This window comes from Notolabrus celidotus, chromosome 17 (genome assembly GCF_009762535.1).
Source record: "Notolabrus celidotus isolate fNotCel1 chromosome 17, fNotCel1.pri, whole genome shotgun sequence".
NCBI classification, from domain to species: domain Eukaryota; kingdom Metazoa; phylum Chordata; class Actinopteri; order Labriformes; family Labridae; genus Notolabrus; species Notolabrus celidotus.
In genome coordinates this window covers 18839609-18859393 of record NC_048288.1, presented here as the reverse complement: position 1 = coordinate 18859393, position 19785 = coordinate 18839609, and the positions used below count along the sequence as shown (strand labels likewise).

Here is a 19785-nt window from a genome sequence, read left to right as displayed (position 1 = left end):
AGGAGCAGCGGCTCTTAGAGTTTTATTTTCAAATCGTACATTTTTCTGGTTAGAGTCATACCAACACATTTTAATTTTAATATATTTCTGTGTGTTAATCTCTTTTTCTAATGTGTTCTTGTGGGGGAAATCAAAGAACAGGAATTAGATCATTACATTTTAGCCTTAAAGCTGTTGTTGGTAGGAATGGTGTAAAAAACATATTCTTTTTTTCTGCTGGATTTGGAGAAAAGGTCATAAGGCCCATCTGTACTCATCGATAAGTGGAGTAATTTGAGACTATTGTGAAATCTCTGCATTTTCCAATGCCTTTGTAACAAGCAATGTTATTATTCCCCTCTTTCCCTTTATGACAGACCAATCATAGCTAATCTCCAATCCTCTGTCCTGATTGGTTAAGGGGCGGCCACTACTACGTCCTGCGATTGGTTATGAGTCCGGCACTATCATGACTGCACATGTCTTTTTCCTTTCTTTTCTATCTTTTCCCCCTACTTTCTCCTTATTTAATTTTTACCTTGTTATTCATTCACCTCTTTATTCCTTTACCTCTTTATTTCTATGCTTCCTTATTTCTTTATGTATTTATTTTGGTGCCTTGGTCCACAGTATCCTGTAATCTCTTGAGTCCTTTGCCTCCCTCCTCCTCCTTCCACCAGAAATAACAATGGAAGGAAAGGGTTAAAACACACTGAGCTGTCCCACCAGGCTCAAGAATCACCTTAGCCTGCACAAACCGATCTGTGCTGGGGGGCTAAGAGGAAATCTGGTTGAGATGGATAGTGTTGACATTTGAAGTCCCTCTTTCTGAACAGATGTTTACTTTGTGACTACCAACAGCAGCCTTAAACGTGGTGTTTGGATGAAGCAGACTTCACCTCTTAGAAGAAATGTATCGTCACTGTCTACTTTTTTATGAAGCAAATATCCAACAGGCTGGTTATAAGAATTTTTCAGCGTCCTCCTCTAAAAAATAAGTTAGTTGAATAAACTACTATCTCTATTTGCTTTATTTTCTTAACAGTCTTTTGCTAAACACAGAAATCAGTGATATCATACGTTGACAACGTCCTCTGCTCACTTGAATGAGAGGCATGTGCGCAGGAGGAGGGGGAAACCAGTGAGAAAGGGTTGTTTCAGTCCTTCTTGATGGTCTGTTGGACCGAAAGTGTGTTATGACTCAACATGTCAGCATAAAGCAAGACGGTGTGCAGTAGCCTCCTTGTCGTCTTACATTAGTAATATTTCAGTACAATATTTAATACCACAGTGAGAGTTTATAACAGTTCACATACTGATGACCTTCAACAGCTTTGACATGTGACTGTGCTTGATGACATCAAACTTATTTCTTAGTTTGTTTAACGTTTCTTTCTTTCAACAAAAAAACACTTCCCCTTTTTTTTATTCCACATTTTTTGTCAGCAAATGTTCTGAGTTTGTGTGTTTTCTACAAGTTTCAGTAGGATTAAAAGTTGCTGCTTTGTACTTCCACAGAATAACAGACCTTTCTGAAGCATGTGATGTTTCTCTAGCTCACATCATCTCTGTTGTGTTTACCAAAGACAGAGACACATTGATCAGGTTGTCTGTTCTGCCCTCTAGTGGTGAAACAAAGTGAAACATCAACTGAACAAATGGAGAATACAATCTCAGGACAGGTGATGTTTTCTTACTTTAATGCATCATACTGTATATTTATTTTACAACAGTTTGCTATCAGTTACACACAAAACAAAAAGCAGCCATGAAATAATACATTTCATCTCCCAGAATGTAACAAAACTTTTTTTTTTTCAAATGTTGAGTTGAAATCTAGACTCAAGGGGAATCTTTAAAAATGACTAAATAAGTCATTATTTGTATTTTAAGGCTTTTTTCTCCTTTAAAACCAGAGACTGTTCACATCACAGATGATGAATTTATGAAAATGTACAAATTAATAATTTTACCAGAGATCAAAACCTTCTGATTGATGATGTCTGCTGGTCTATGAAGGTGTTCATACATTAAATAAAAATATAAGGGCTCAAAACCAAAAGAGAGAGACTGAGCAGACTGAGCCAATACTGCTGGTTTGGATTTCAGAGGCTCTTCAAGATGTCTGACTTTAGTAATTCATTAATAAAACATACTGGAGCTGTGTCCAGTAAGGTTTGATAAAGCTGAGACAATAATACAAATGATACTGTTATAAAAGAGTCATACTGAGGATAACAGCTGCTGCACCATAAAATCATCAGTTATAAAATAAAATATTCAGCATCAGTCTCACTTCAGGCTGAGGAGCCTCTCCGTTCTAAAAACACGTCGAGCTCAATCATCGTTAAAGATGGCGGCACAAACCCTCACCGTTCACCGTCCGACAGAAATGTAAACAAAGTAATATTTTATAAAAGTTACTGTTTGGGAGATGTTGTGGCACATAAGGCAGGTTACATGGCATCCAACACAAAGGCATTAAGCAGGTTTTAGAAATGTACTGCAGATACACATCAGAGGAGGAGGTGGAGGAGGAGGAGGAGGAGGAGGAGGAGGAGGAGGAGGAGTAGTAATGATCGCTCAGCCCAGTCAAACTGAGGCCTGTCCCTGCAACAATATATAAATATGAGATCATAGCGGGGACAGAGAGAGCGGGGGGGACGGATAGAAGGGGGGCGGAGAGGGGGTAAGGATGGTGGTGGGTGGGGATGTTGGGGTTGGGGGGTGTGTGTCTCAGTTTAGCAGCTCCAGGTAAGTGATGGGCACCTTTCCTTTCTGGGTTCCTCTCTCTCCCATCAGCCAATCGGAGTCCATGCCAGGGACGCTGCTCACTGTGATCACCTGAGGACACACACACACACACTCTGTAATAATCTGTCAGTGAAAATGTTTGACAATGAAAAATATGACCGCCATAATTCTGTCATTCTGAGTAGCTCCTCAGCAGGCACAGGTAATGAATGCAGGGCAATCTGTTTATCAGACTAAAGGGCAGATTCCATAATGTCTGTGATTGTGAGTCTAGAGGTTGTCAGGAGTAAAAGGCACACAGGGAAACCAAAACACAGACAGGGTTTAGTGTTGTCACCTCATCAGCCAGCAGAGAGAGCTCGCTGCTGCTCGCGGCGTCATAGTCGTAAAGCACTCGTGCTTTGCGGCTGCCGTTAGAGCTCCTCAGCTCAGTGAATCCTCCGGATGTCCCCGAGGAGGAGCCGCCTCGACCTGCAGAGACGCTGGGCAGAGATGCCGACACTGGGATGGTGGGGACAGAGATGCTGGCTCCCCCCGACACAGACGACTGGTTGTTGTTGGAGAACGAGGAGGGGAAACTGGAGGAGGAAGGGGATGGGAGGAAGGGGATGGGAGAGAGAGAGAGAGAGAGAGAGAGAGAGATGAGGAAGAGCTGAGATATTATACTACCTCCCTGCTGGAATCAGATAAACCTGACCTCTCTCTGACTTCTCCAAAATATGAGTCATTTCCTTTTCTATAGAAAGGTGGAAACCGTTTCATATGAATTTTCACACGTCGATGTCACCACTCTAGTCAGGTCTACCAGTTTTTACCCATTCCAGACTCAAACAGGAACAATAAGAGAAGAAGTATGAGAATAAACATTTACCCAAATTCTTTAGAAATAAGTGATAACCTCAGCAGGTCTAATTATGAGAGTGTCCTCAAATGAGCTAATTTTTTTTTATACATGAACTCCTCTGCAGTTTGGAGCTCATCATAATCCAGATGAACTAAAAGTGGTGGTGATGTCTCACCTGCCCAGCTGTTTCTGCAGGTCCACCATGTACTGGTAACACTGGGCGTAGTACGTCGTCTGACCCTCCACAAAGTCGTTCAGACAGCGGAGATGGTGAGCCTGGAGGAAAACACGGAGAGTCGAGGAGGGATGATACAGAGACATCTTCACAGGTCAACATCAAATCATGTTGTTTGTATACTTAGCAGAAAATAATGACAAACCATTGCCTCATGAAACAGTTTCAATACTCTAAGACAGGGGTTCCCAAAGTGTGGGTCGGGACCCCCTGGGGGTCGTGAGACACAAATGGGGGGGTCTTCTAGAATGTTTCTTTATTTAAGTTATCATTATTATTAGATTATTATAGAAATTATTATTATTTACTTTTGTTTGTTTACCTTGTTTTTAATGTTTATCTTCCTTTTTGTTTGTACTGTTAATTATTATTCTTTCTTTATTATTATTATTATTATTATTATTATTGTTGTATGTTATTGTATTTATTATTTTTTTATTTGTTGATGAACAAATAAATACTGAAAAAATGTAATAAAAAAATTTGAATGGCAAAAGTTATCTAAAAATAGTACATTTTACCCATTATAGTAAAAAAATATAGACAAAAATAGTAGTAATCTTGAAATAAAACCTTGAAAATAGAAAATGTAATGAGTTTTCTGCCTTTCTTTGTTCCCAGATGACTCCTAAGTTTAGGGTTAGTGAACAGTTAATTATCAAAAGCATCAGTAGCAGCATGTTAATTCATAACGGCACAGGAAACACAGCCACATGCTCATATAGGTAGGGTCATTTTCTGCAGACCAGCTAAATGAAGCCACAATAAATCACTTTGAGGGACAGTGGGGTCGTGAGGCTTTGGCACCTATATTTTGGGGGTCATGGGCTGAAAAGTTTGGGAACCCCTGCTCTAAGATGTACCATGTTTTTTATTGTTTGATGTATAAAACCTTTAAGCCAAGGATGCACAGATTCTAGGGATATAAAATCATTGTGAACATGGAGTGTTCACCATGATTGCAGATTTTGTCCAGGCAGAAGGGGATGCTTTAGAGCTGCATCATGGGAAATGTAGGCCTTCATGTTATGGGGGATTTCTTGGTAAGGATATACATCTTCGTCTTTGTTATTGTCCATTAAATGTAGCTCTTCATTAACTTATATCATTAAGATGTAAAGGCTGATTTAGAAGAAGACATCAATGACTGTGAGTCTGTGCTGGGTTACGTACGTGTGTGCTGCTGACGCCCTCCAGCAGCAGTCTGGTGATCTCTGCCTGACGGTCAAACTCGCTTTGGGTCATCCTCAACTCCTGCTCTGCCTGAGGATAGATAGAGAGAGAGAGAGAAACTGATATTAACACAGTACAGCATCATCATCATCACACAGGTGTTTTTATTTGGGGGCATGATGGTTTATACAATAAAATAAGACACTGAACATGTGTCAGACTAACTCTGTGGTATGTTGACTGTTGTCTGTTTTAAATGAACTTTTAAATGATTTGGCTTACTTAATTAATCAGATGTTTGAACTGAACATCAACACACCACCAGTTTGTCCACAGAATGAATGTAAAAGAAAAATGAACACCACACTGATCTGATATGAATATGACACGCTGAAGAGAGCGAGGAGAGGACACACACTCTCAACATGTGACCGTGATGTTTGTGTCCTCAGGGAAATGTTTCCTTTTCCTCACATCGAGCCAAACCATTCAACGTGAGAGCTGCGGAACAATGGCTGCTGCTGCTGGTGTGTTATCAAGTGAAATAAACAAAGTGAGGAGATGAGACTGACAGAAACACAGAGACCAAAATGTAGTCAACCTCCACAGACAGACAGACAGAGGTGCAGATACACACACACTGTTTGGTTCTTAGGGATTTGTCTTTAAGATTTCAAAGTTTTCCATGAGGCACCACAGCAGCTGCCATGACAATACTACCAGGGCTTTGTGTGTGTGTGTGTGTGTGTGTGTGTGTGTGTGTGTGTGTGTGTGTGTGTGTGTGTGTGTGTGTGTGTGTGTGTGTGTGTGTGTGTGTGTGTGTTGAATTCAGAGATGGCCGCTCCAACATTCCACTCACCTCTGTCACTTCCTCCGCTCACATCTGCTGCTTTGTGTTTTAAAAACAGTGACACAGAAGTTAGAGCTACAGCTGCTGCATGACCACAGCCAACACAGCACATACTTACACTGACACAGTGCGTGTGTGTGTGTGTGTGTGAGTGTGTATGTGTGTGTGAGGGACAGAGAGAGGCAACATAAAAAAAAAATCTCAGTAGAAGGTGGGAGGAGGCGGTGGTGAAACTGTTAGCTGTTAAAAATAAAATATAAATAAACCAAACCATAGAGATAATCCAGATTGTTAGATGTGAGGATTTGCTGCTTTGGGGTTTCTCACTGCTGGTTCAGCTCCAAACAACAGCTTCGGGACTTGACTTTGGGCTCTGGGAAACTGACTTCCTCACATTTTGCAGACCAAACAATCATGTACGTAAACACTACTTAACTGCGTCGCTGAATGCACTTCAACAATATAGCTCATTCTCATCCTTCAGACTCCATATGATCTGTGAGTACAGTGCCATCCTTCCAACACACGTCTACTCTGAACATGTGACCTTGATGTTTGTGTCCTCAGGGAAATGTTTCCTTTCCTTTGTTCCTTAACCAGCTCAAACCACCAGTTACTGCTCCTGTGTTTAGTAAACTCTGCTCTTCAGGATTGTAGGATGAAACTCAGACTATCAATAAACACTGAATAACCTCAAAACCTCAGGCTGCAGAGACAAGTAGATCCTGAATCAGCCACATGGATGATAGTTCTTTGAAGATGATGGATAATAGAAATTAAGGTGCAATTCGACCAAGAGTTCCGGGGTCTTTTAGCCCCCAGAACTACTTTCCATGGAACTAAAAGGTTCCTGTGCCCCCATTGTTGTCTGCATTTCGACCGCAGGCTGAAGTCCCGGGTAGATTGTGTGAATCAGGGCCGTGACATATGGAGAAAAACAATTATATTAAATAATATTTTGAAATCTTAATAAAAAACTAAACTAGTATGCATTCCCGGGAACTCCCTCTGTTTCAACAACTGTGTAAACCCCACAAACACCGTTAAGTTCAACTGAAAGTCCCAGGACCTTTGAAAAGTACTACACCCAACGCAGGAGCTTTTCAGAGGGGAGATTATCTACCCCTGAACTAAATTTAGTACCTGGTTCCTCTGGTCGAAACGCACGTGGTTCAGGGGTAAAGTCCCTAGTTCTGGGGTAAAGTTCCTGCGGTCGAAAAACGCCTTATTCTCCTGTGAGAATCTTGCAGTATACGTTGATTTTGGGGCCCCATGTGGAAAAAGCAGGGCGTCTCCTTGCTTTGCTGATGTGGATCTTTTAGCTTAGTCTGTTTATGCAGTGTGATCTAACTCACTCCAACACTGACCCAACAGCAGAGCTAAAATATACGAGACTGCTCCAACTTTTTCTTGATCAACACCTCTACATGCATGAGAACTACACTGCTGAATTTAAACACAGCCTTCCTTCATACTACTTAATGAGTTTCAGATTTAGTGGTCACCTGATCAGATGAGCTGCCTGATTTTGATTTTTGTGGAAAGAGTGACATAACGTTACTTAAAAGCATGTGGAGGACTGATAGAAAGCATGGAGAGACACATGAAGCTGTGATTAAACAACAGGGTTATCCCGAGTCTTCATTTTAAAGAGCAGAATACTTGTGTTTAACAAGTATTCTGCTCTTTAAAATGAAGATAAACGTGGGCTTGTCAAGTTGTTGTTTCCTCTTTCTGAATCTTCTTCATTGCTCTATATTTATCAGAATCAGAAATACTTTATTTAACCCAGTGGGGGAAATTCAGTTATTACAGAATGCTCTTATACACAGTGTGAAAAAGTCAAAATATTAATAGAAAGAAGGAATAAAATAAGATATAAATATGAATAAAATAAAATAGAATAATAAAGTATATGCTGAAGCGCAGAATGAGTTAGAGTTAGCTGAAGGTATTACAGGATGATGTTATATATGATTGTTGTTTAGGGTGTGCTCTTGGTCCGGGGGTGTGTGTGTGTGTGGGGTATTGTCTGTATGAGTTCAGTATGTTGGTATGTGTGTTTATTATATGTTGTAAGCTCAAAACTTCCTAAATAAAATTATATAAAAATAGAAAGAACCTACATTTGTTTGTTTCTCATTCATGGTCTGCATTAAAAATCCAGCATCTCTAAGTCACCTCAGTCATTCCCCTAATTAACAATATTTTATAAGGGAATTAGAAAGATGGGAGATATGCTGCACACAATAAATACAAAATGTTTGTGTTATTCAAACAGAAACCTTTGAACAGTAGAACCAGACACAGACATCATTTTGCAGAGGTCTCTAAAAATTGTTCTGTAGCTGTATGCCAACACTATCAGTCTTGTTGCTGATGCTCTTGTTTGATTTTGCAGCTCATAAAGAAGCTTCAGTATTAATCCAGTCTGTTTCATAAGCAGATAAAAAACTCCTCCCAGGAGTTTTAAATATATTCAATAACTGTTGATGCTCTAAACAAAGCAGACCGCTGCATTCTGTTCAGAAATGTTGACTCAGAAAGCAGAGTCTCTGCTCTGTACTGAGGTAATTACACATCTCATCTTCTGGCATGGATGACTTAACGACAGTCTTGTTCAGGGAAACCATGACTGCTTCTCTCTTCTTCTGAGAGTTACATTTGGGATTTGTTTTGCAAGTACACAGCTTCAGGTAAGCAAAACTCTAATGTGTGGATAGAAAACTGTGACTCTTAACATTGAAACACTACAAAGACCTCAATTAGACTCTATGCTGCTTGCTTTTGTGAACCAAAAGACATCTATGTATTTGTTAGGGCTTCACACTTCTTTGGTTAAATCCTAGCTGAGACAGTTAGCCTCTAAATATGACACATCCTCTTATGTGTTAGTCCTATAAAAAAAATGAACGGTCTGACTGGCAGACCTGAAACACAGAAACAAGAAAAAGTCCAGATGTCAAAACATAAACGACACCAAGAAAGACGTTTCCAGAAAAAGGGAAGTGTGAACTTCCCATCATGTGAGTGTGTGTGAGTCACAGGAGATAAAGTGGTCAGCTCAATGTTGAGTAACTGTGTTAGTGTTTGTGTGTGTGTGTGTGTGTGTGTGTGTGTGTGTGTGTGTGTGTGTGTGTGTGTGTGTGTGTGTCATGATGATGTGACAGAAGGAGAAAAGGATACGCCCTGACAGCTTGACAGGAAGTTGGCAATAATTTCAGAGAAACATTTATTATTAATATTAATCAGCATTAAAATAACCCCAAAACATAAAATCATGACGTACATGCGCACGTGCGTGCGTGCATGTGTGTGTGTTCACTAACTTACTGCAGCTCTAGCATCAGACATGCGCGCTTTCTTTAGTCGAGTTTTGGCTGCGTCCAGATCCAGACGTTTGACCTGCAGCAGCTTCCGTTCTTTCTGAACACAAAAACACAAAAACAGTGAAAAATCAGCTGATAGAGAATTGACTGGCATGTTCAGATTCTTGGAGGAATCCTGTGTTAAAGGGCTTGGATCGTTGGTTTAATGATGCATCCAAACATCAACTTAAAATTGCCAGATTAAATACAGACAATCTGACCTGTCAGCGAACCTGTGTCAGCCAAGGAGCATCAGTGATCAGGGTTGTGATCAGCCTTCACATGTTAATATCTGAACCTGTATCTTTAAAGCCCCTGTAGGGAGTTATATGTTGTGTTGATCCCTCTGCATGAAATTGGTAGTATTTTACTGGGATAAAGACTGCATTTCCCATGAGCACCATCACCCCCTGTTGTGAAGAAGCAGCTCTTGCTAAAGCGTGCATTTATTGTGTAAGGAAATGCATGAACACAGGAGTGCCAGATATGGACTCACACAAAATCGGACACGAACACAGGCGCTAAAACTCAGTATAAAGAAATAAATAGTCTGATGTCTGATTATCTCATTTTCTCATTTTGTTCTCGAAGACCGGGCAAATTCTCACTGAGAGGAGAAATCGGATCAGCCCATCAAAGCTGAGGCATCTAATTTTACTCAATGCCAACCTGAGGACATTAATAATGTTTGCTTGAGTTTGGTTCTGGTTCTGTGTGCTTGAGTTGGTTCTGGTTCTGTTTGCTTGGGTTCGGTTTTGGTTCAGTTCTGGTTCGGTTCAGTTCGGTTTTGGTTCAGTTCTGCTTCAGTTCGGTTCTGGTTCGGTTCTGGTTCGGTTCTGGTTCGGTTCGGTTCTGGTTTGGTTCGGTTCTGGTTCTGGTTCTGTTCTGGTTCAGTTCTGGTTCGGTTCTGGTTCATTTCTGGTTCGGTCCAGGTTCAGTTCGGTTTTGGTTCTGTTCTGGTTCAGTTCGGTTCTGGTTCGGTTCTGGTTCGGTTCTGTTCTGGTTCTGTTTGGTTCGGTTTCGGTTCTGGTTCGGTTCTGGTTCAGTTCTGGTTCGGTTCAGGTTTGGTTCAGGTTCGGTTCTGGTTAGGTTCTGGTTTGGTTCTGGTTTGGTTCTGGTTTGGTTCTGGTTCGTTTTGCTTGCATTTGATTCTGGTTCTGTTTGCACGAGTTTGGTTCTGGTTCTGGTCCTAACCCTAATCCTAACCCTAACCCTAACCCTAATCCAAACCCTAACCCTTATCCTAACCCTAACCGAAACCCTAACCCTAACCCTAATCCTAACCCTAACCCTAATCCAAACCCTAACCCTTATCCTAACCCTAACCGAAACCCTAATCCTAACCTTAATCCTAACCCTAACCCTAATCCAAACCCTAATCCTAACCCTAATCCTAACCCTAATCCAAACCCTAACCCTTATCCTAACCCTAACCGAAACCCTAACCCTAACCCTAATCCTAACCCTAACCCTAATCCAAACCCTAACCCTAATCCTAACCCTAACCGAAACCCTAACCCTAATCCTAACCCTAACCCTAATCCTAACCCTAACCCTAATCCTAACCCCAACCCTAACCCTAATCCTAACCCTAACCCTAATCCAAACCCTAATCCTAACCCTAACCGAAACCCTAATCCTAATCCTAACCCTAACCCTAATCCTAACCCTAACCCTAATCCTTATCCTAACCCTAACCGAAACCCTAACCCTAATCCAAACCCTTACCCTTACCCTAATCCTAACCGTAACCCTAACCGAAACCCTAACCCTAATCCTAACCCTAATCCTAATCCTAACCCTAACCCTAACCCTAATCCAAACCCTAACCCTAATCCTAACCCTAACCGAAACCCTAACTCTAACCCTCATCCCAACCCTAACCCTCACGCTAAGCCTAATCCTAACCCTAACCCCAACTCAAACCCTAACCCTAATCCTAATCCCAACCCTTACCCTAGTCCTAATCCTAACCCTTATCTCAACCCTAACCCTAATCCTAACCTTAACCTTAACCCTTATCCTCTCTGAGAGTTGATGCTTTATAGTGAATCAGAATCAGAATCAGAGCCGGCTCGCATCGAGAGAGAGCCGTCTCCCAGTTTTTTCCTTTCACTGCTTAGCTCTCACAGTGCTCAGCCCCAGCTCTGCTCACAGCAGAACTTTGTTTTGATTGGTCAGCATGGCGGCCATGCAGCCAATCACACGTGAGAATATCGGATGCAGGTGACGAAAGGGATGCTGTGTATCGTGGCTACATCTGTTCCTACTGAGAGAATCTTCTCGAAGACCGGGCAAATACTCACTGAGAGGAGAAATCGGATCAGCCCATCCAAGCTGAGGCATCTGATTTATCTCAATGCCAACCTGAGGACATTAATAATGTCTGCTCCAGTTTGGTTCTGGTTCTGTTTGCTTGATTTGGTTCTGGTTCTGTTTTCTTGAGTTTGGTTCTGTTTTCTTGAGTTTGGTTCTGGTTCTGGATCTGTTTGCCTGAGTTGGTTCTGGTTCTGTTTTCTTGAGTTTGATTCTGGTTCTGTTTGTTTGAGTTTGGTTCTGGTTCTGTTTGCTTGAGTTTGGTTCTGGTTCTGTTTGCTTGAGTTGGTTCTGGTTCTGTTTGCATGAGTTGGTTCTGGTTCTGTTTTCTTGAGTTTGGTTCTGGTTCTGTTTGTTTGAGTTTGGTTCTGGTTCTGTTTGCTTGAGTTTGGTTCTGGTTCTGTTTGCTTGAGTTGGTTCTGGTTCTGTTTGCATGAGTTGGTTCTGGTTCTGTTTGCTTGAGTTTGGCTCTGGTTCTGTTCTTTGGATATGTTTGCAGTTTTTTGTTAATTTGTACAATAAAAGGTTTGATTAAAATACTAAACAAAAGTAAGAATGGGTTTGTAACCGAATAAATGCACAAAATTGGGCAATTAAAAGGCTTCTCATAAAAACACTATGTAAAAGGGTTTCAACACAAACCATTAATTTTTTGCAACGTTAAGATAAAATATAGGGCTACAAAAGATCCTAAATTAAGAGCCGTTCGGGAGTCGAAAGAGCCGGCTCTTCTTTGGGAGCCGAGTCAAAAGAGCCGGCTCTCTGAAAAGAGCCGGACTTCCCATCACTAACATGCACAGATGATTTCTCCAATCCTGCATAGGCTAGGCTTGAGAAGCTTGAGGGAAGATGCTTTTTTATTTAACATTTTGAATGGGACTTTTTTGTGATTGCATTTTGGTTAATTTTTGAATGGGTTGGGTGGGGGGGATGAGTAATATTTGACTCAACATTCATGTTTTTGTTCTTCAATGAAATAATTGATTGTTCAATAAAATATTCAATATTTGTTAAAGTTCTACTAACAAATAAATCTGTTTTAATTGTATTATTTTGGATGGATGTCTGCTTATAACAAATCAAATATTTATACTTGGATATGATACCTTTCCATTAAAATAGCCTCAATTCCCAGTTAATTCTCATAAATTCCCATGGAAAGTTTCCAATTTGGAATATTTCCAAAATTCCCCAACATAACTTCCCATGGAAATTTAACGGAAACTTTCCACCCCTTTGCAAACCTATATATAAATATGCTCAATAAATGAATCCTAGCGTATTGTCTTTATTTATGAGTGAACCAGAAAAGACTGTAAACTGCGCCAGCAGTTGTCTTCTGTTCATTCAGGAACTAAACTTAAGTTCAACATCAGTCAAGAAAAAAAAGGCAATTCATTCTGCTATCATGCTGGCTTCATTTTGGTGACTTTGTTGGTGATCTGTGTTTGATTCTGGTATGTGAACAGATAATAACGAGGTCAGCAAAAAGGATCATGTATGATGGGTTGATAGTTTCTATATTTTCTTTAAACCATCAGTCCAACATTAAAAATCTTCACAGAAACCTAAACTGAACTGAGATCAGAGTTTTACATGATTCTGATATCCAGGCTGTAAAACAACTTGGACAGTCCTCCCTCATGTAGACTCTTCACACTGAGAATAAATAATCAGGTCCAGATTAAAGTTCAGAGTTCAGTTCAGTCAAAGTGAAAGTCATTTAGCAGCAGTCTGACTCACCAGGATGGTTTTGAAGTCTCCCTCCAGAAAGTTCCTGAAAGGTGTCAGGAAGTTGATGGCAGCACATTGGATCAACTCTCGCTCCGCCCCCCCAATCTGCTTCTGTGTCTCTCCACATTTGATCAGAGCGTTTCCTATAAACAGCAGCAAAAACAGAGTTAGTCCCAATTCAACATAGGAGAGGAGAGAGTGCTAACATTCCACTAGAAAGCACCGCAGGCTTTCAGGTTGACAGTGGGCAAACTGTTGAATTTCTACAAGGTTTTCAAGTGATGGCCCACAAAGACTTTCCAGTGACTTAGAATGCATATAACATGTTTGTTTTTTTTCTGTTTTCCTAACTCTCAAAGAGCCTAAAGTCTATCTTCACAGGCCTGTGTGTCAGCCAGGGGTTGAACATGAGGTCTGAACAGCCACAGTGAGATAGTGAGTGATGACGCAGTCTGTGTTGTGTTTTCTGCTGCTGTGTTTGTATTGTGGAAACGTCCTTTCACATGATGTAGTTATATAAACACAGTAAGACCATTATAGACTGTTTTTGTGTTTATGGTACTGAAATCCCACTCCTGTACCAAACTGATTATTTTATGTTTCCGAGCGTCAAGTAGAGAAAAACTCCAGCTGTGAGGTGCACGTGTGAGTAACAAGTTCCTGAAAGTATCAGGGACTGAATGTCCTGAAATCCCCTAGAAAGTGTCAGGAGTTCAGGAGTGAAAGGGGCTTTGAGTTCTAGAATGAAGAGCTGCGGTTGTGGGCGGGGGGCGAAGAGGACGCTTGTGCACAGAGGCCAGACATGTCTGCCTTACATGTCGACACCAGAGGAATCAAAGAACATTTCATCTCAGTGTTCACTTAGAAAAAAAGACAAGCGTTAAAAAGCTTTCAAACTCAGACCCACAGAGACTCCTGACTGACATCTTCGTCTGAATGTTCTTTCTTCTTCTATGGACTTGCTCTTGTTTTTGAATTTCACCATCTGTATCCCTGGATCTTTTCTTTATTTGTTTCCACTTGTAACAGTATGCTGCTTCCACATCGCCTCTGCAGGGCCAATCACTGCTGGGTGATGAGTGAATCAGTTCCTAATACTGGTGAATACTGACAGTGCTGCAGGCTCTCATCGGGGTGTCAGACTATCAACAAATCAGTAACGAATAGAGGACCAAATATTTTGTGACGAGCTCAGTGGCACAGCGGTGTGGGTTTGTGTGAATACAGCAATACATGTGTCCTTGATAGGGCTGCAAAATTCCAGGAATTTTCAAAGTTGGAAACCTTCCATGGGAATAAACGGGAATAAACCAGGAATTTACTAAACTGAAGGTTGGCTCTTAATAGGGAACTTAAATATAGTTGGGGGAAATATATTTTAGCATAATCCTGACTAAAAACACCAGATTTCATGCATGTACAGTTGAATATCTATGCTTTTCCTCAATCACATGCACATAGCACACTGCTTACTGCAGGGCAATTGAGACCACGCCCCCTACATGCACTGTGCATTCCTCCATCACATGCAGCACAGAACAGATGATTTCTAGAACCCTGCAGAGGCTTGAGAAGCTTGAGGGAAGATGCTTTTTTATTTGCATGCTGAATGGGACTTTGTTGGAGGGAGAGGGGCTCTTTATTTTCACTTGACATTTTGAATGGGACTTTTTTGGGATTGCATTTTTGTTAATTTTTTAATGGGTTGGGTCGGGGGGATGAGTAATATTTAACTCAATATTCATGTTTTTGTTCTTCAATGAAAGAATTGATTGTTCAATAAAATATTTAACACTTGATAAAGTTCTACTTACAAATAAATCTGTTTTAATTGTATTATTTTGGATGAATTTCTGCTTATAACAAAACAAAATATTTATGCTTGGATATGATACCTTTCTATTTAGTTACCCTCAATTCCCAGTTCATTCTCATAAATTCCCATGGGAAGTTTCCAATTTGGAATATTTCCAAAATTCTCAAGCTTAACTTCCCATGGAAATTTAACAGAAATTGTCCACCCCTTTGAAACCCTAGCCATTGATCTGTAGTTCTACTAAGGCTGTATTATATAAGTTTATATAAACAAACCTCTCATTTGTCAAATGATACCACAGGACTTCATATGTATTAGGTCATGGTCAGTTCTGTGGCCTTTTGAAAAAAAGCATTTGATGCTGTAGGTTAATCTGCTGCATGTTAGGGACGCTGTGATTGGTTGACAGGTGTCCCTTGATGGGACTATTCAGTACATGATGGACTACTGTCTGTGTCAGATCTGAATCAGTGAAGTGACATCTTGTGATTACAGAGAGAAGTCATGTCAATGTATTGGACAGGGGCCCCCTGCTCAACCATGTGTCAGAGGCTCATTTTCCATTTTGTTAACTCGTCCCACGTGGGGAAAAAACACCTTTATCCAACTAGAATCTTCAAGCGTACAATTTAAATGAATTCTTTAGTAGGGGCAAAACAATACAATAAAGTCCCTGATGAATCTACAGCCTGAGTGTATCAGTGTCCAGCAGGTGTTGAATCCTCATTTAGGTGCCAGTATTTGAGGCAGCTCAGACTCACTCACCGTACGCAGTTCCAGGTCCAAATTCATTCCCTGATTCGATCATGGACTGTCCCAGCAGCTCGTGGTTGTTCATCCGCGTGGGGGCTTTTTTCTCCAGCTTCTCATACACAAACTCTTCTAACCGGACGTCTGCAGATTAATACAATGAGAAAACTCAATTACAGAGTCATAAGACTCCAGTGATGAAGCCGAACGTAGGCAGAGACATCAGGACAGACATTTATAAAATAGAAGCTTTCATAAGACGACAAGAGAAATCAGATTCTCCTCTCACTTTATTTAATTTGTCTCATGTTATCTCATCACATGACTAGCAGTCACAGGCAGCATATCTGAGGTATGCTGGACATGAAGTAGAACAAATCCAGTTTACCATAACTAACGCTGTTTCACAAGAGTGTGGACAGCAGCTGTGTGTGTCTGTGTGTGTTTGTTGTGTTGTGGCATCATGGTGTGAGCTGAGGAGGACACACAGCTGAGCCTACAGAGTTCACAGACACCCGACAGACTGACGAGTGTCAAACAACAGCTCTCAGATATTCAGGGTTTATTTGATGCAGATTTTTTGTTTAAAAAAAAAAAGAAGTGAGGTAAAAAAAAAAAAAAAGCTTGTGGGTTGATCACTGAGATGTGGAATTTGTCAGCATAGTTTTTAAGTCACATTATGATCTTCAAATAAAAGACCTTAAAATGGGGTTCGGTAACAACCCAGGGTGGGTTAAGAGTTAGTCAACATTTGTCTGTTGATTCAGACAAACAGACAGTGTCGTGGTACACTTACAGTCAATACACAGTAGTCTATCTTGATATATTGTGTTACAGTGAGAGAGGCCATGTAGTGTAATTTTCTACTGTCTTGAGTACAAAGAACACAGTACCATGTGTATAAAGAAGTAACACAGATGCAAAGTTGTGCATTTAGCACAGCATGATCAGCTTTCATCTATCCTTGTCCTTGTTACATCAAACAGCAAATCCAGCAAATGATTAATCACCTATATCAGTGACAATATTATCCTCTTTGTGCAAACTTCTGATTGTGTGTCTTTGTGGATGGATGCAGTGTCAAATATGACCCTCACATGACACTTTAAGTATCTTTTACACCCCTGCTCAGGTCAGGTGTACTTTCTTACTTGGATTTGGTTGTAGTAAAACTTCTGTCTGCTTCATGATCCTCTCCGTCCATTGCTTTGTGTTCTCTGCTCTGACCAGGAGGTTCTCCAAATGAGCATCCAGTTCTGTCTTCTCAGCCTGTCCCAGTTTCTCCTCTGTGAACTGAAAATGAAAATAAGATCATGAACTCTGGTGAGCACACATTGTGTTAGCTTGTGACTGCTAGAGACTATCAGTGGTGGACAGTAACAAAGTAAATTTACTTGAGTACTGTACTTAAGTACATTTTTGGAGTATCTGTACTTAAAGTGAGTATTATTTTTTGGGGGAACTTATTACTTTCACTCCACTAGATCAATGCTCAAGTTACTCAGGACTTTTGCTTTGAAGTCAGCTCATGAATTTCCTTCTCTTTTCTGAAATCTGATCCCTTGTCTCAGTGGTTTAGTCATAACTGTATATCGTGCGTCTCCACGGTTGAACGTGGAGCAAACACAGAGCAGATCAGGCAGTTCATTTAGAGGTGGTAATGATGGCTATAATTCTCCACCTGAGCACCCATGTCCATATCTTCAGCCCGAGGTTTTTTTAAATGAAGAATGATACGTATTGTTTGAAATGTTCTCCCTGTTTCCCACTCTGCTCAAACATACTTAAATTCACAGTCCAACCTGAGAAAGCGTGCTGAACTACATAACATTTGTCTCATTCCAGATGAACATTTCAAACTAAGCTGTCTGTGCTTGGAGTAACTTAGTTTCTGTTTTTATTCCATGGTATAGTTTTTAGAGATTTGAAGAAATGGTTTCTAGATTAACATAATGTAACAGAATATACTCCTATGTATTCTGGACTGCACTTATATTGTGAAAACACAATGTTTTAAGATTTTTTTAAAAGTACTTTGAATACTTCAGTATTTTTAAAAAGGAAGTACTCCAGAACTTTAACTTAAGTACTAATCTGACAGAGCAACTTTCACTTGTATTGGAGTAATATTAGACCTGGAGTATCTATACTTTGACTTCAGTAATGAAGCTGTTGTACTCTGTCCACCACTGGAGACTATAACGTGTTAACAGGGCTGATGTGTCATGAAAGGTGTGTTTGATGGAAGGTTGCCGTTAGCAAACTGGGCGGACAGCTCTAATGTAATGTTTTCTGCGGCCTGCTTTGGAGCTTATTTTGAACATAGGTGAACATAAAACGACTATGATGGAGACTAAGTTGTAATAATATTTTAAACTAATCCTGAAACCCTAGTTGTCTATGACACTGGATTTCCTCGTATATGCTACTTGGCAAGCTAACGCTACAAAATAACATCGAGCTAGCTGCTAACGTGGATAGCAGTAACTCCCACTAACGAGCTGAAATGTTAAACTTACCTGAACCGCACGGCTCAGGAAAGTGCCGGCGTCTGCGGCTAACCGCTTCACGTTAAAGTCCATGTCACAGGGGGGGAGATTCAAACTTTAAACTACAGCTAGCTTCTCTCACAGTCACACTGCCATCACTGGAGAAAATGTCATTGAAGCAACTTTTTTTTTCTGGTCGGAGTTCCACCCAGCTGTTGATCCTGCCAAAGAGAGTGAACACAGGCAAGAGCATTCACTGCACTGGACTCTAGCAAGCTGTGACAAAACAGTGCGCATGCGCGGAGTCACAAAACAGAGATGAGAGAATCAGAATCAGAATCAGCTTTATTGGCCAGGTATGCTTGAACACACAAGGAATTTGACTTTGGTAAACTGTGCTCTCTTTGTACAAGGCATAAGAATAAGACATACAAATAAAAAGAAAATATAATAACAATAACATCAGCTATATAATTATATATATATATTATATATATTATATAATCAATATATATATGTGTGTGTGTGTGTGTGTGTGTGTGTGTGTGTGTGTGTGTGTGTGTGTGTGTGTGTGTGTGTGTGATTTTAAGATATGATTATCTTTTACCTCTTTAGTTTTGGATTTTAATTTTAATTGGTAATAGCTTTTTAATAATTGTTCATTTATAGGCTCTTGTTTGCTTTATATATTTCTTTTGCACTTTGTCTACTCTGTTACTGTAACACTTGGATTTCCCCGTGTGGGACGAGTAACGGAATCTCTCATCTTATCTCATCTTATCTTATAAATACAAAAGTACAGCAAGTAGGCATGACTAATATGTACAGACTAAAATAATGATAATAGTGCAGTGGTGAGTAGCAGAGGTAGTTTCTTCATTAAAAAAGATAGTAGTTAAATGATAAAATAAATAGAAATATGGAATTCTGCTTGGAGAATTGTTGCATTGTATATTTACATGTATATTTACAGAGAGTATTGATTCAACAGGTATGACACTGTTATGTTTTAGTGTTCATCAGAGTGACAGCCAGGGGGAAGAAACTGTTCTTATGGCGGGTTGTTTTAGCTGAGAGAGCAACGGTCTAACTGAAGTTTCATGTATGTTTGCTTATATCCGCGTGTGTTTACACAGTCTGGGTTTCAAGAAGCGGCATTCATCTGTAAAATACCAGACAGACCAATTCCTAATGTTTTATGGTCGTGTATATCTGTGGTTCTCATGTTTTAGTTATCAAGGACCCATGAACACACACACATTTGATCACGGAAAATCATATTGAAACAGTTGAGCATAACATTTTTAAAAACAAACTCAAGACCTACCTTTTTAGTCTCGCTTTTAACTGAGTTTTATTCTTAACATTTTTATTTATTTATTATCTAGTTCAAATTGTATTCACTTTTATTCTACTTTATTTATTTATTTATTTATTTATTTATTTATTTATTTATTTATTTATTTATTCATTTATC

The 19785-nt window shown here is 40.1% G+C and overlaps 1 protein-coding gene across 1 annotated transcript; it reads right to left on the bottom strand.

Annotated features, from left to right (window-relative positions):
* Positions 1-1652: 1652 nt before the first annotated feature.
* On the bottom strand, positions 1653-18572 carry sh3glb1a (SH3-domain GRB2-like endophilin B1a). The gene is made up of 9 exons (XM_034706833.1): positions 18339-18572; positions 16971-17112; positions 15835-15963; positions 13263-13396; positions 9169-9261; positions 4986-5075; positions 3753-3853; positions 3071-3311; positions 1653-2823 (listed from the first exon to the last, which is right to left on the bottom strand). Exons 1-9 carry the CDS (start codon positions 18399-18401, stop codon positions 2716-2718), a joined length of 1101 nt encoding a protein of 366 aa, XP_034562724.1. The 5' UTR covers positions 18402-18572; the 3' UTR covers positions 1653-2715.
* Between the last annotated feature and the right edge of the window lie 1213 nt (positions 18573-19785).